The 15,736-nt window shown below is 48.9% G+C and overlaps 1 protein-coding gene across 2 annotated transcripts in view; it reads left to right on the forward strand.

Annotated features, from left to right (window-relative positions):
* Nucleotides 1-15,736, forward strand: part of ITPR1 (inositol 1,4,5-trisphosphate receptor type 1) — a 321,065-nt gene that overhangs the window by 259,905 nt on the left and 45,424 nt on the right. For both annotated transcript variants that reach the window (XM_079933479.1, XM_079933480.1), the window contains 5 exons: nt 869-964; nt 3,491-3,613; nt 4,593-4,697; nt 7,623-7,815; nt 12,428-12,550. In XM_079933479.1, coding sequence (XP_079789605.1) covers nt 869-964; nt 3,491-3,613; nt 4,593-4,697; nt 7,623-7,815; nt 12,428-12,550 — 640 coding nt within the window. The remainder of the gene's footprint in view (nt 1-868; nt 965-3,490; nt 3,614-4,592; nt 4,698-7,622; nt 7,816-12,427; nt 12,551-15,736) is intronic.

A 15,736-nucleotide genomic window follows, 5' to 3' on the forward strand; every position in this document is an offset into this window, starting at 1 on the left:
TGAGAGCCTGAAATAAACTGAGAATTTCATGCATTCCTAATCAGCATTTCAGTGGCTTTTTGAACCACTAATCCGGTAACCTGAAGGTGATTATAGAAATTCCTGCCCTGTGAAAAGCCACCTTTTGATAGCACAGCAACCCGATGGAACTGCTGTGATCTGTGCTTGGGGAGAAAAAAAAAATACTGCCCCCTCTCACCAAAACAACTTTCGAGTCCTACACACGAAGAAGCATACGGATTATCATAGGCCCGGGGCCTAAAATGAGCTTAAGTCAAGAAGTACAGGGTGTGGGCACACGAAAACTTTGAATATAATGGGAAATTATGGTTTGGTATGAGTATGGTGCTCCGTTGGGTCACTTTTGTTAACTGGCGTTGCTGTATCTCATGATAACAGTAGGGGTCGTGAGAGCTGATAGCACTGTTTTAGGACAGGGCGGGGGAATTACCTGAATTGCCTGCCTTCTCTGACCTGCAAGGCTGAATCACAGTATTTATAACCACTCCCCACTCCCCCGGAGGCGTCGTGGGTCTAGGTACCAGGTGCTTCCTGACCACTGTCATCATGAGGGTCCCAGTGTACCCCCAGAACCCATGTTTAAATGTCTGCTAGGACTTGGACCAAGTGACCTAAGGGGGAAACTGGGCCCAAACCAAGAGGTGCCTCGTTGACCCCAGTCAGTTTCTGCGGACATGTTTTTGGGGTGTCAGGTGACACATTCTCCGTCTGGTGATGCTCTTGACGCATGCCCTGCCGTGGGGCAGGGTGTCTGTAGCCAGGACGCGGCAGCTGGTCGCCCACGGTTCAGGCCAGCTGCCCCCAGTAGCTCCTCTTCATTTCTTCCTCCCTTTGTGTCTCCAATTAGAACAATGCATCCAAGTTGCTCCTGGCCATCATGGAGAGCAGGCACGACAGTGAAAATGCCGAGAGGATACTCTATAACATGAGGCCCAAGGAGCTGGTGAGTCGCACGGCTGAGCCTCTGGCCGCAGCACTGCCTAGCATCAGAGCTTCACTGGTGGCAGAGCAGGGCATCTGCCTCCTCGAGCTTTCTTTACGATGCCGGTGATCAGAAGTGCCGAGAGAACGTTTGATTCGGGCCCCTGCCTAGGGCAGGGAAGTGAGCCCTGCGTGGCGTAAGTGTCCTCTGCCTTCAGCGCAAACACGCATGGAAGCCTCCCTGGCCTATTTCCCTTGGGGGAGGTGGCACCGGGACAGGTCTGGGAGGCCGGCGGACTGGAATTCACGTCCGTCGCTCTGCCCTTTGCTGGGTCACCTTGGGAGGCCCTTGGACTCTCTGAGCTGCACTTTCGTCTTCCCTAAAAGGGAGATGATGGTATCAGCTGGTCCAGAGGGTTGCTTTGGAGACAAGACAGATGATTCCCACCGGGCCCTGCGCACAGTGCCCGCACACACGGTAAACCCTTCGAGAATGCACGGTCTCCTCTTAATTCTTCATTCACTGCCGCTTTGTGCCGCGTCTTCTTCCAGGGCTCAAGAATTCACGTTTCTCCTTGGTGCCCGTAGTCTGGGCAACAGAAGGGTGTTTTGGGGGGTGCTGATGTTTTGGGTTTTTTAAAAAAGAAAACACAATCTTGTTTATATTTGGGGGGTGATATTCACAATTGGCTGTGACTTCCAGGCTGGGAGTCTGTGCTGCAAACTGCGAGACAGCAGCTCTCAGAGATGCTGAACCGAGCTGAGGACGGAACTCTCTATTTGGACTTTTTCCCACGCAGATGAACTGTAACTGACAGACCTAAATGAGGGCACTAAAACTTTCCTGCCCCCCGGTGACCCAGTGTGCACTCGGGGCCAGGCTGAAGTCCCTTTATGTGTTCCTTTAAATAAAGTTCACAGCGAGCCCAGCTCTTTGATCTCTGAGGTCAGGAGTGAGTTCTCAGCCTGAGATGGAAGTCCTCTCCGAGTTTACATAATGGCTTATGTAACTCGGGGTGGGGGAGGCTGGGATCTGTCGCTCCTGAGTGGGGACAGGATGACTTAGCAGAGACCCCGCTCCAGTTCCCTTCAATCCAGAGCACGCCCCGTCTTGGGTGGGGGACCTGGCAGCACCCCGGGCTGTAGGTGCCACTGACTCCCGGGTCGCCCCCTTGTGGTTCATTCCCGAATCTCGGAGAAGCAGCAAAGGCTTCCCGGAGCAAACACGGTTCTGAGCACGCGCATAGCGAAGACGCTCACGTGTCCGGAACACGTGTGTGCATTTGTGTGTGCACGCATGTGTGTGTACACGCATATCTATGTGCGTTCAGGCTCCCACGTCCCGTGCAACACGTTGTCTGTTCAGTTTGGTTTTAGAGAAGCGAAGGGAAGACAAGCTGAGAGAGCGAGGGTCTTGTCTCCATTATTATTTCTAGGGCCTGACCTGATGTCAGTACAGAAATGTGCGTCCCTCTGCCGCGCTTGGTCTTGGATAACGAGAAATAATTCAGAGTAATGGCCTCGAGGCGATGCAGGAGGCGGAAATGCCTTCTGAGTCATCAAAGAAAATGATTAATTTTTAGTACCACTTAAGGGTTGAAAGCATTGTGTTCTTAATCATTGAATGATTAAATCTTGAATGATAGGTTCATTTGATAGATACTGGCCAGACCCCGCTTCGTCCAGGGCATCGTGCTGGGCACCAGCGAGGGACTGAGAAATGGGCAGAGCCAGCCGTGTTCCTGGGGAGCTGAGGCCAGTGGCTGGGAGCAGGAAGGCCGGCACTGGAACGCTCTGGGAAGCGTGCTCTCCGCGTGAGACAGTCAGGGGCAAAGCTCAGCTCACTAGCCGTGCGAATTTCAGCACGCCTCCTTCCCCTCTGCGTCTGCTTCCTCGTCCATAATCAGGAGGAATCTTTGACATCTCATAAAATGTTTATGAGCAGTAAAGTTTCTGAAAGAATGAAGATACTGAGCACAGTGCTTGGCACATAGAAAGTGCTGGTAGATGTCGCCCGTTAGTGGTATTTTCTTCACATGGAGTAGGCTGTGGGAGACAGGGAAACATTTGGAGTCAGAAAATAGTTTCATCAGCTATTCCTAAAGGCAAATGCTTTCCTTTTTAGTTTTTCCTGAAATGGCAAAGGTAGGGGATGGGGAGAGTTGGCAGAATGAAATGGAGAGAAGGGGAAAACGTGGCTTCTAGCCTTTGTTTGTATCGTATCATTGTTTGGAGGCTTCTTGGGTTTTTGTTTTAGCCATTGTCCCGTTCTAAAGGAGAAGGGCGTGGACCAGCCACAGAACGTCTCGTGGCCTAGCGAGAGCGAATGGGTTCCCCTGTCATTTCATTGAAGGCTGATTGGCGGTGACTGCCTGCGATCACATTGAGAAGGATTCTGAGGCTGTGTCCACGCCTGCTGGCCGAGCGTACTGAGGCTGATGAACCGTGTCTGCCCGGGAGGGGAGACTGATAGTACGCATGCTGTCATTGCCAGGCCTACGTGGGTCTTTCTTGAAGCAGGAACTCTGTTCCCTGACCCTTCTTGCAGGTGGAAGTGATCAAGAAAGCCTACATGCAAGGCGAAGTGGAATTCGAGGATGGAGAGAATGGCGAGGACGGAGCTGCTTCCCCCAGGAACGTGGGACACAACATCTACATCTTAGCTCATCAGGTGCCACCCCTCCCCACGCCCACCTGCTGGGCAGGACTCCATGCTGTGCGCCCTTACACTTACTTTTCCTTTAAGGTTTTAGCCTGAGCTTGTTTGGGTTCGTGGTAACGGGTGCTGCCAGCCACCTGACCAAATGTGCCGAGGTCCAGGCGGCTCCCATTGCCCATTCCCGTAGGGTCATGTCCTTGGAAACCCCACGTTTCTTAAAAGCGTTCGTGCTGAGCAGTGACACTTGGATAGCTCATGACTGTGTCTCAAGACAGTTGAAAGGAGTCTTAGTCTTTTCATAAATATTGATGAGTCTGTCTTAACCATCTAAAGAAATAAACGTCAGCTGCCTGACCGATCGCACTTGGCAATCTTTGGGAACTTGTCATGATGACTTCTTTTTGTTTGCATTTTGGGGGATGTAGTAATACTTCCTACCCTGGCACCAAGAGGCCCTGTTTCGTAACTGTCTCCCCAAGTGGCTGGGCTTCTGCAGACACTTCCTCTTTCTGGAGGCTGATGTGTGTGGGCAGCCGGGAACTCTGCTGCAGGCTGGCATTTCCTGTCCCTTTCACCTCTCTTAGGTAGAGGAGTTTGGTAGAAAACAGTGATGGGATTGGGCCTGAGGTTGATAGATCCCTGCCCCTTCTCTCCTCCATTCCTGGCATTTAGCCCCTGAGAGGTCTCGGGCCATTCCGAATGCAGGCTCCGTGGGGCTGGATGGATAAACCCCATCTCCCTCCTGCCTGGCTAAGGGAATCGGGGCACAGCGGGACCTCGAGTGGGCATGCGCTTTCCACGCTGCTCTGCCAGAGCCCAGTATAGTTGCCGTGCAGCACACCCTTGATGGGGAGGAGAGGTGCCCTCGCCCCCTTCGCCCCCCAGCTTGCTGCTCGTTACTATGCGTCTTTTATACCCAGAGCTGGAAAGGAGCTGTGTGCTCCTGTGGCAAAGAGACGTGACTCCCCTGTTTTCTGTATTTGTGTTCTAGTTGGCTCGGCACAACAAGGAACTTCAGAGCATGCTGAAACCTGGTGGCCAGGTGGAGGGAGACGAAGCGCTGGAGTTTTACGCCAAGCACACGGCCCAGATAGAGGTAAAGGCAGGGTAAACCCGGGGCCCGGGCCTGCGTCGAGGGCCTCCGGTGTTGGTGCCCTGGGCTGGGGCCGGCACGCCGTCATTGGTCAGAGCGGTAAACAGGTTGTGGGAAGCTACCGTGCACCAGGGCCTGCACTCAGTGCTAACGGCCAGTGATGGCCAAGCCGGTCCCGAGGCCTGCGTAAGGCCTGGCGAGAAGGCAGGTGAGTCCACACAAGGAGACGCGCCATGCGTTCTGACAGGGCCGTGAGGACAAACAAGGCATCACGAGACGGTCCCCCGGAGGGACCTGCTGTGGACCGTGGTGGTCAGAGAGGCCTGCTCTGAAGATTGGTATCGAAGCACAGACCTTCAGAAGGATGGGAATGAACAGGCAGAGCTGGGAGGCAAGAGCTTGGCAGACACGGGGAGGCCCTGAGGTGGCAGGTGAAGGTGAGGAGGTAGGATGTAGGGAGCTAGAGGGGGAGCAGCCCACGATCAGAGAGGGAAGACGGGTGGGCCCAGAGCCTGCAGGACCGTGTCCGCCATCCTCAGAAGAAGTCTGGACTTGACCCTCAGAGCAGTGTGGAATCATTGGAGAGTTGTACACCGAGGAGTGATACGACCAGATCCGCCTTAGAGAAAACACACACAAGAAACAGAATCCTCTCCGTTTCGCAGCTGGGAAAACTCTGAAATAGGACTCAGAGCGGTTGTGTCATCTGTCCAGTTATCACTGTCAGGGCTGGAATTTTCACCCAAGTCTGGCACTGACCCCCGAGCCTATGGGTGCTTTTCATGTCACCTGCCTTGTCTCCTGACAGTCGAGAGAGCACAGACCTGCGGGTGCAGGCTGTGGGCAGTAAGCGATGGTGTGTCTGTCTTGTTTGGCTAATGAGGAAATGCACAGATTCAGCATCAGTGTCGGGGCAAAGATTTTGAAGGGCTCACAGACTCCTTTGGGCCGTGTGAAATGTTCAGGATGGAGTCTTGTAAGAGTATATTCTCACCCGCTGTCTCGGGTCTCTGGGCTGTCCTAATAAAATGTGTCATTTCACTGATGAGTTGATCGTGACGGTGTGTGTAAGCTCATATTCTTGATTTATTGTTGATGACTGGAAGTTTGTTCTCTGGAGCCCTTAGAAGATGAGCTTCAGGTGTTTGCGGTGTGGAATGTCAGAGGAGAAGGAGCCTTGGAGATCATCTCGAGCTCCTTGGCTCACCGGGGAGCAGACGGATGCTTGATCAGATTAAGAGGTGTGAACAAGGTCATCCACCCTGTTAGAGGTGGCAGAAGGGCTGAGTTCTGATTCCCAACTATAAGTTTACTGAAATAAAGAGGCATGGATCAATCTTAAAGGATAGAGAGAAATGGCCAGGCAGGGTGTCCCGAGCTCTTAAACCCTCTTCCTGGGCAGCTGCCCGTACCTTCCAGCCTCCCAGGGAATTACCTATGCAAGGCGGATAGCGCTGTCACTCCCTGGGGCTCTTGCAGACCCTTGTGCGTTCACTCTGGTCACTCGGGCCGGGTAGCCCTGGAGTCTGGGAATCAGTTCTTGCCAGGAGGCCTCCTGTGTCCTCCTCCGTTGCCTCCTGAGCCCAGACACACTTCTGAGATCATGTTCCTGCCGTGTAAGGGGGGGCTGATCCAGAGCCCACTTGACGGTGTGAAGCAGGGCGGCTCTGGACAGTGGGAGACTTCAGACTGTGTGTGCACCCGTGTTACCAACCCCCGCACTACAATTCCAGTTAAATGAGGCTGGCTTATGAACCACAATTAGTATGATAAGGAAGCATCCATAACCTGATCTCCAACTCACTTTGCAAGCCGTTGGTCTCAAGATGACGTCTCCCAGAATTTATGGAGGCAGGGCTGTGGGAAGCTGTCTCGTTTCTGAGAGTTTCCCACTACAGCTTGACCTGAGTCACCTCTCTTGCTGCGTTGGGAACAGTGTTGGGAGAGAGAGAACCAGATCTTCTTGTAGAGGGCGTGGGCCCTGGGCCTCACCTGACTTGTCCAGCCTCTGGGGAGGAAGGATAAAGGGAGACCATGCCCCTATGATACTGCAGCCCGTACCCCTTTGGAAATCTCTGCCCCCCAGGACTGTGACAATGCAGTGTTGAACAATTTGAACAATCTCGACCAGACAACTCTCTCTGGGGATTGAGCCCATCTAGGAAGGGCCCGGGGAAAATCTGTGAGGTGTCCACCCCGGGACCCAACAAAGCTAGTTTAAAGAACAGTGAGTTCTACTATACCAGTGTTAAATGGGCATATTGGTTCATGCGTCGCACATGTTAGAGGCCATGACAAGTCAGAGGTAGGAGGTCACTGCAACTGCGTAAACCAGTGATCCCCTTGTAGAGTTCCTATGCAGGAAAAATAACGCAACTTTGCAATCTGAGGAAGGCTATTAGGTGAGGTTTGCACCACAGCCTAGCTCTGCAGTAGGCTCGCCACTGGCCATGTTTGGCTATTTACATTAAAATTAAGTATTAAACTCAGACCCTCGGTTGTACTAGCCACACGTGCTAGTTCTCAATGGCCACGTGTGACTCGTGACTCTCCTTTAGGACGGGGCAGGCACGCAGACACATAACCGTTCCATCATTACAGAAAGTTCTCCTGGATATCCCCAGCCCAGAGCCTCATCTGAATATGTACACAAAACACGCTTTAAATTGTTCCAGATAAAACTTAGTCACTAGTCAAAATAATGGGTCTGAGGTTAGAAAAATACTTTAACAGACTTACCAAAATTGTTTTCTTACAGATCTAAGAGATACAGCCCAGTCTGGGAGCTGCAAAATCCCAGAAGTCTAGATCAAGTCTGTGTTGTGCTGCATCTTCAATACTGAGCCCGTTGCCAGTGCAGAGATCCTCAGTTGTGTGTTGGTTTTTGAAGCTGATGAGTACTGAACCTCATCCATTTTTTCCCCCTAGATCGTCAGATTAGACCGAACCATGGAACAGATTGTTTTCCCCGTGCCCAGTATATGTGAATTCCTGACCAACGAGTCAAAGCTACGAATATACTACACTACAGAGCGGGATGAACAAGGCAGCAAGATCAACGATTTCTTCCTGCGATCCGAGGACCTCTTCAATGAGATGAATTGGCAAAAGAAGCTGCGAGGTAGGTCAGCAACGCCTCCAGAAGCTACAGAGACACGCGGTTCTGGGGTCTCACACAGCAGGGCTTGATGGTGGCTACGTGGACCTCCAAGTAGGAGCAGAGCTGGTGCGAGTTAGGATTCTGTCCCCCTCTGGGCACCGAGAAGACTGGGCACCTTTGGAGCTGATAAGTGTGCTCCAGCCTTAGGGTGGCGCCTCCCCTGAAGGGGCTTCCTGCCGCCTTTGATCTGATCCGCTTGCAGAGCTCCAGGGAGAACTTGGCATGCCCTTTCTTGGTATCTTGATGTAGAAAATAAAAGGAGCGGAGAACGGGCGGGCCCGGCGCTCACAGGATGGTGCATTTGAGCAAGAGACAGCCCACCTGACTGCTCATTTACTAGCCCACCTGCTCGGAAGATGCCGCTCTTCCCCCTTTTATGGGGTAGCTCGGATTTTAGACCCTAGTGTCATTTTATAGGCAGTGGAATCATTTACCGCTTGAGATGCGTCACTGGCCACCAGCGAGTCCCGTGGCGGAGCCCAGCCAGGCGGGCTGCAATTACTCATCTAAAATACTTTTATAGGGCTTTCCCGGAAGGCTTCTCCGCGCCCGGTTTTCATTAGGGTTTTAACGTGATCCTGCGGTACCGACAGTACGCTAGGCACCAACTGTTACGACCCACTTAGAGAGGACGGTGCTTTATTCCTGTCTGTTAGTCAGGAGCCAGGATTTTTATTTGAATTCCTGGATTCCAGCTGCAGTTGTGATCACTGGGGCTCCTGCTGCGGTGAGGGGAAGCTGGGCTAGAGGTCAGTTTCTGGACGCTTTTGTCCTCTTCCGCCCCTACCAGCCTGGGCTGGCACAGACTAGCCTCCTCTACTGCTTCCACTGCACTGCTTTGCTCCCTGCCTCCCCAGATTCGGTTGGTGTCAGAGGGGCTTGTGCAAGCAGGCTGGCCAGGAGGCGCTGTTCTCACCTCACCCCCACTCCATCCTCCCTGATCTCTAAGGGGCACCTCATCGTCCGGCACTTTAAAGCATTATCATATGTTTTGCTGAGCCAACCCATTCCTCACCCAGCCCCATGCTTGGTGTCTGGACCACCTTTAGCAGAACAGCGGGCGTGTCCTCCTTGGTGTGGCCCTCAGAAGACCTAGAGGACAAGCTGCCCCACTCTCTGTGTGTCCTCGTAGCCGCTGTGGGCTTGACCCAAGCTCCTCCCGCTGAAGCATCGTGAGTAGTGTTGAATGTCTACACAGCACCATGCTTGGGCAGTAGGATAAAAAAGACACCCAGAAAGGTAGACATAGACCCCATCCGTCGTGTACTCTTGTGTTTTCAGCTATTCCATGAAATAGAAGGCACCTTCCTCTTATTTGTTGATTTTGCTCTTCACTGAAATAGTCCATAATTCCAACTTCAAGGGATGATCCTGAATTCGTGTATCCAAACCTCCAAAATAGTTATTAAAATGGTGATTTCACCCTTACCAAATGTACGGGTCTACTAAGTACTAAGACTGGTCAGATACATTCATTCTCTCAGAATTGTGTTGTCAAATAGGTATATAAAATAGGCTCTCCAGTGGGGCTTATGAACTGAAAGAAAGGTCTTTCACCTTTTATGATGAGGGGAGATACCTTGTCATCCCTGAGATGTTGTCGTCAGCCTGGCATAATAGGAAGACCTCAGTCCCAAGAGGTGGGAGATCTGAATTCCATGCTCCTTCTGCCACTCCCTGACTCTGTGGCTCTGGGCAGATGACTTAACTTCTTCTAGGCCCTCACCTATAAAGTGGGGAATTAAGACTACCTGATTGTTTGATTGATTGCAGAATGGCCATCTCATCATTCCAAGATTTATGTTGCATTGTAGCTAATACCTTCTCTTACTAAGTCTGTCTTTGTTTCAAAAACAGTTTTTGTTTCAGTGAAGCTTAAACACAGCTATGGCTGTCAACTGAGAGATTTTAATTGGCTTCATAGCTTTCTGCTGGTAAGAGAAAAATTGAAAGTAATAACGGAATTAAACATGATTTGCATATTTAGGAAGGGGAGAAATGTACTCAGAAGTGCAATTAAAATGAAATATATTTTCTTCTCTATGTAGCTTATTCCTCTTCTAATAAGTCTGCAGAAAAGATTTCTCTGGCTTATTCATGAAGCTCCTCTTCCTTTTCCTGAAAGTATCACAGAGAATCATCTGTGCTTTGGAGAATCTGTAGCTAGGGCTCAGGTACACAGTAAGGTCTGTCTGAGACTCGGATTGCTTCATCTTTTCTTCTGCAAGTATTAAGATACTCAGGTCCTGTGCTCTCTTGAAACCCTCTTCCCTGCTCTCCTCAAAACACACACACACACACACACACACACACACGCACACCCATTCTGTGCATTCACATCCTCTGTCCACTGTGCCTCTTTGACACCTTCTCCTGAAGATCCTGGCCCCAGTGAAGAGAAAACTCTGGGCTAGGAAAACTAGGAGATAGTGAGAGGAAATTGAGGCAGAGCTGCATATGCTGACACTTTGTTATGTGGTATTACATGGAGTTTACCCTCATGGTTATTACACACATCAGAGTAGAGTGGGAAATTCTCTTGCTACATGCACATGGAGTCCAAGTCCTCAAGCAAGCCCAGTTCCTTAAAAACAAACAAACAAGCTAGGGAGGAGGGTTACCAAGAGATGCCCCAGGTGCAGTTATTTAAATCGCCCTGCCCATCTGGGATCATGGTACCCTGTCTTCTTGCACCTGCGTAGATACCCGGTTGACTTGAAGGACGGAATGTTTGTTCATATTCAGTGACACCACAATTTAAGTACAGTGTTAGTTTTATAAAAGTAAGATTTGTGAGCTGTCTGCCATAGTTGAAGACCATCGTTGAAGACCAGCTACTCTCACACTTAGTATTGAGAGCTGCTCTGAAGGGAATTCTGGCTTACCCATCACTGAGCCCTGCCAGTTCCTGCCTTTTTGTCTTTTAACTTCTTATGAGCCTGTTACACATACACTGATGTGGGGAGGATTTTGTAAATTCCCATGAAACCCTCACTCAACTTCAACAGTTTTCAGCCCTTTGCCATCCTTGCCATGTGTCTCTTCTGTGCTCTCTGGAATGTTCATATTCAGATCAGAAATGGGCTTCAGTCCCAGAAGAAACACCAATAGCCATTGTCTACAGAGCGGGTGATTTCTCATCTTAAATTTGCTTTGGCAATTAACTTATGAAAAAGTCATTCATTAACTATAGGTGGGACTGACTCCTGGTCAGCTCTTCCATTGAATGGTGACATGAGCCGCTTAACTTTGTCCCTGTCACTGAGCCCAGCAGGTCTCTGAGCTGGGGAATGAGATCTCCATGCCTTCCATCCTCTGCTGGGCCTCAGTTTCCCTCATCCATAAAATGAGATCTTTTAAACTAGGTGATGCTTATAGCTCTAAAACTCTACAGTTTGGAAACATGGCCTCTTAAAAAGTGCAAACGTGAGATGAGCAGTTATTAAATTATCCAGGGCTCTGTTTAATTATGCCATAACTTTATTTTGGATAGAAGTTTCCAGAGGCTTGACTACTGCTATAGGCATCGTTCGAGAGTCATTGGATGTGTCCCTGGCGGCTGTCCTAAAGTTAAATGATGACTTCATTGGGAGAGAGAAATAACATGCTAGAGATCCATTTTCACATACTCCACACTTTTCTTTGGAGGAGGATAATGTTGAATGAGACTGTCTTTTGGAAACTTTGCCTCTGGCCTGGAGATGGAAATTATTCCTGCCATCATCCTAAGCGTAAGGCACCACTGCAGAGTTCAGAGGAAAAGGATGCACCCGTGCACACACTGGTCACCGGCTTGTTCTCCTAATGCTGAGATGCAGCCAGTGTGGTATCACCTGCCGGTAACAACGGATTAAGATGGCAGCACTGCCTACAGGGTCTCTCGCCCTTTGTGAGGGCTTTGGTTCCACATCCTTTCTCTACTGTAGCCTTTGCAAATGGGAGCTCCGCTGCTGACCGTCCAGGCAGAACTCCCACTCCTAGTTGGCAGATGACCTGGTTTCAGGAAAAGGATCATTATCTTGCTTTTAGTCACCAGTGAGTTGGTGAAGAATTTCGAGCAAGGGAAGAATGTGGAAGAGGTAACGTTGTTCCTAGCCTGGGGCCCAGCTGAACCAACTCTGAATGCTGTGTGTCCCCCCACCCCAACCAGTGCCCCCCACTTCTCAAAGTTTCATTGAATTTTCGGCTCTCCTTAGGCATCTCATCCAGTCCCAGCACCCCAGGGGGAACTGAGGACTCGGCGCGTGAACCCTGGATAACCCCCAAGATTCCATAACTGATGGTGTTGACAGGGGCATGCAGGGTTTTTAGATGCTCCGACTTTTCCCCTTTCTTCTCCTCCTTAGCCCCCAATACATCTTCTGTTCCAGTAAGTACTCCAAACAGAAACAAACCAATCTGGTGTCGTTCTGAGCCTATGAGTCACCTTCAAAACAAACGATCGTTTTTACTGTTGTGGTAAAAACTGGGAACAAAAGTGGACTTGTAGGGGCGGAGCGGGAGGGCCGTGTGGATTCCCAGCGTTCTGGCTTGCAGTCTTGAACCTCACGGGGCTCTGTCCTTGTTTCCACAGCCCAGCCCGTTCTGTATTGGTGTGCCCGCAACATGTCTTTCTGGAGCAGCATTTCATTCAACCTGGCTGTCCTGATGAATCTGCTTGTGGCCTTTTTCTACCCATTTAAAGGAGTCCGAGGAGGTACCATCCATATCTTTAATTTCAAGGAAAATTCCAGAGGCAGCAGGAAGGCTGTGACTTGCATCTTAAACGTGATCCCTGGAAGTACTGGTGCAAGTTACGGGATCCCAGTTACCCATTTTCAGACAAAATGAGAGTGTAGCTTTTACCACGGGTTTATTTTTAAATCTAACTTGAAATAATACAAATTGTGTGTCCGTATTTATTTGCCAGGAAAGAAAGAGAAGAAGCTATTTACAGTATTAAAACTGTAAGGGTTCATCTTAGGCAGCCTCCTTGTTTTATATGTTGGGAAACTGTCAGAGAAGCTGAGCGATTCAGCCAAAGTCACACAGCCAGTCAGCGACCGAGCTAGCCCTAGCACGTAGATATTTTGATGCTCAGTCCAGTAGATGTGTTTTTCCCATGCCATACTTGTGAAATTGATTTCAGACTAAAGAATTTGTAGGAAACCTCTGGAATTTTTTTTTTTTTTTTTGACAAGAGGTAGGGTGAGGCAGGGCTTGAGTGACTGCAGACGGTACATCCTTGGCACTTTAGTCTGTTAAGAGCTACGTGCCCTTATTCACATAACGAAACGTGCTGTCCATGGTCTTGCTGGGTTTCCCCCACCACCGTCTCCTTCCAGTCATCTGTATGCACATTCTGCACATTTTGCTGAGAAAAGGCAAGGCGTTCAGGAGGCGCATTTTTCTGTTTGGGGCTCCTCGGTTTGCGTGACGGCTCTCTGGAGACATTTACGCGTGTGGGGTTCTGGGGGTTGGCGGAAGCTCCTCTTCTATTAAACATCTACGGCCTACTTTTCTGACACCTGCTACAGCCTCCTGGGAGGCCTGCTTTTCAGCTCAATTTCTCATCAGAGCTTTTTGGCAGATCACCTCCCGTATGTATGTCACAACCTGCCAGGAGCCACCTTGTGTGAAACATAATGGGATGAAGAGCCCAAAAGTAAGACCAAAAAAAAAACAGAAACAGCGCAGAGGTAAATTCCAGGCTCGGCTCTGGATTTAATAATGCAGATGTCACGAACGTAATGGAAGTAAGTTTAAGGTCAGATTTGAAAGTGGTCATATGTTCTGTGATGTGTCTAACTTACTCATTTGAGGCGTTAGCTTTTCTGTTTGGCCTGAAGCTATGTTGAAGGCTCCATTTAAGTGATGGTTTTCCCCCCAAACGCCGTACTTAAACACCAGCCCAAGGGGCATTTTCCTTTAAAATGCAATATCAGGAATCATAAGTGTCCTTGGCTGCAACATTGGGCAGGTCCACAGGGCTGCAGGGTGTTGCCCCTGGGGGGAATGTCTGCCTTCACCAGGGTGCCAGTCAGCAGAGGTAAGAGCGCAAAGTGGTCAACCCAGGGCTTAGGTGGAGGGGACAGAGCCCAGGCCTCTTTTCACCTCTGGGGAGCTGTTGTGCACATCATAGCAGATTCTTCAACTATTACTTTGGATGTGTTTTCGTTTTACCCTCCACTTCTTTAAAAATATTTAAAATTGATTTTTTTTTTTTTAATATATCTTGGCCATTTTCTTCACTGGTCCCTTGTGGCAGTTTTGAGGCCAGTGCTGGGGACAGTTCATTGACACCTCTCTCCTCTTCCATGATAAGCCTCATCCAGTGGAGCAGCTAGATTTACAAAGTCCAGACTTCGTGTCTAGGCCTGGCTCTGCCACTCACCTGCCACGTGACTCCGGGTCAGCCACTTCAATTAGTTCTCCTTATCCTCTCTTTTAAGAGGTGCTTAAATGGAGCCAGTAGTTGTGAAACCTAGGTGTGGATTTAGAAATTCCTGTGGAGGTCAGGAGAAGATAGTTGCTGACCTAGTCAGGATCTCTGGAGCATCCTGTTTCTTGCCCATCCAAGTTCAAGAACTACTGGATGCAATGATTCTTAAAGGTCCTTCCATCTTTACAGTGGTGGCACTCAAGGTGACATCACCCCTGGCTGATCTGTAGAAGTCCAGGCTTCCTTTTTTGGCAGCATTGGCTATAGAACTTCATGCAGATAGACTCAACAGAAAACGTAATTAGATGTCCTTGGAGAGAACAAGGTTGATCCGACCTAAGGAAGCCCTTTCCATTATGCAGTGACCGAGATCACCTCAAACACATCCACTCACTCAGAGGGATTTACTTTTTTCTTTTGGAAGATGTGTCGGGGGCATCTTCTATAGTCACTGTTGACCATCTTCAAGAGGAGGGTTGTGTTAGCCCGGTCTAGAAACAAAATCTGATTGGTTACCTGAAAGTATTTCTTTGAGAGCAATATTTGTGCTCATTGAATCCTGAAACCAGGATTTCCAAAATGTCCCTCTTTGAGGTGTGTAACGACCTTGCTCTGTGTGCCGACGTGGCTCTGTGACTTCCAAGGCTTGTGGCTGCCAAGGACACTGTGGCCTTAAAAGCTCCTTTTTAGAAGTATCATTTTCCCCCTTTATTTCAGAACTGATGAGTCACAGCGTCTTTGAACAGCATGAAAATTGGGCATCTTCAGGTCTCATACTGAATTTGTAAACATGGCATGATGATTAAAGCACATAAAGTACTACTTTTTAAACTTTCTTACTGTTGAAATTTTCAAATATATACACAAGTAGAAAGAACAGTATAATAAACTGCCATATACCCATAAGCCCAGCTTTAACAATTACCAACATTTTGCCAATTTTGTTTCATTTATACTCCTACTGTATTTTCTGCAAGATTTTAAAGAAGTCTTGACATCTTGTCATTTTGCCCATAGATATTTCACTGTGCATCTCTAACTTCTAAGAATATTTTAAAATGTGTATAATCACCATACCATTATCATATCTAACAAAACTAACAGTAAATCATGTCATAGCCTGTCCATATTCATGTTTCTCCAGTTGTCTCAAAGAAGTCTTTCTATAATTGTTTATTTGGAATCTAGCATTAATTATCACCTCTGTTTTTATAGTGGGAAGACAGCAGGTTTTTATATTGTCCCCTTCAGGATTTGAGTACATGTGTTGTACTGGTCACATTTATTACACTGAGCTCTTAAGAGCAGTTTGTGATAATCAAGTGCTTAAGAAAATGAAAGGCAAGCCACAGGCTGGGAGAAAATACTTACAAATCATACATCAGACAAAAGGCTTATATCCAGAATATATAAAGAACTCTTACAACTCAACAATAAAAAGATTACCCAATTAAAACAGTG

The sequence above is a fragment of the Stenella coeruleoalba genome, assembly GCF_951394435.1.
Source record: "Stenella coeruleoalba genome assembly, chromosome: 10".
Taxonomy (NCBI): Eukaryota; Metazoa; Chordata; class Mammalia; order Artiodactyla; family Delphinidae; genus Stenella; species Stenella coeruleoalba.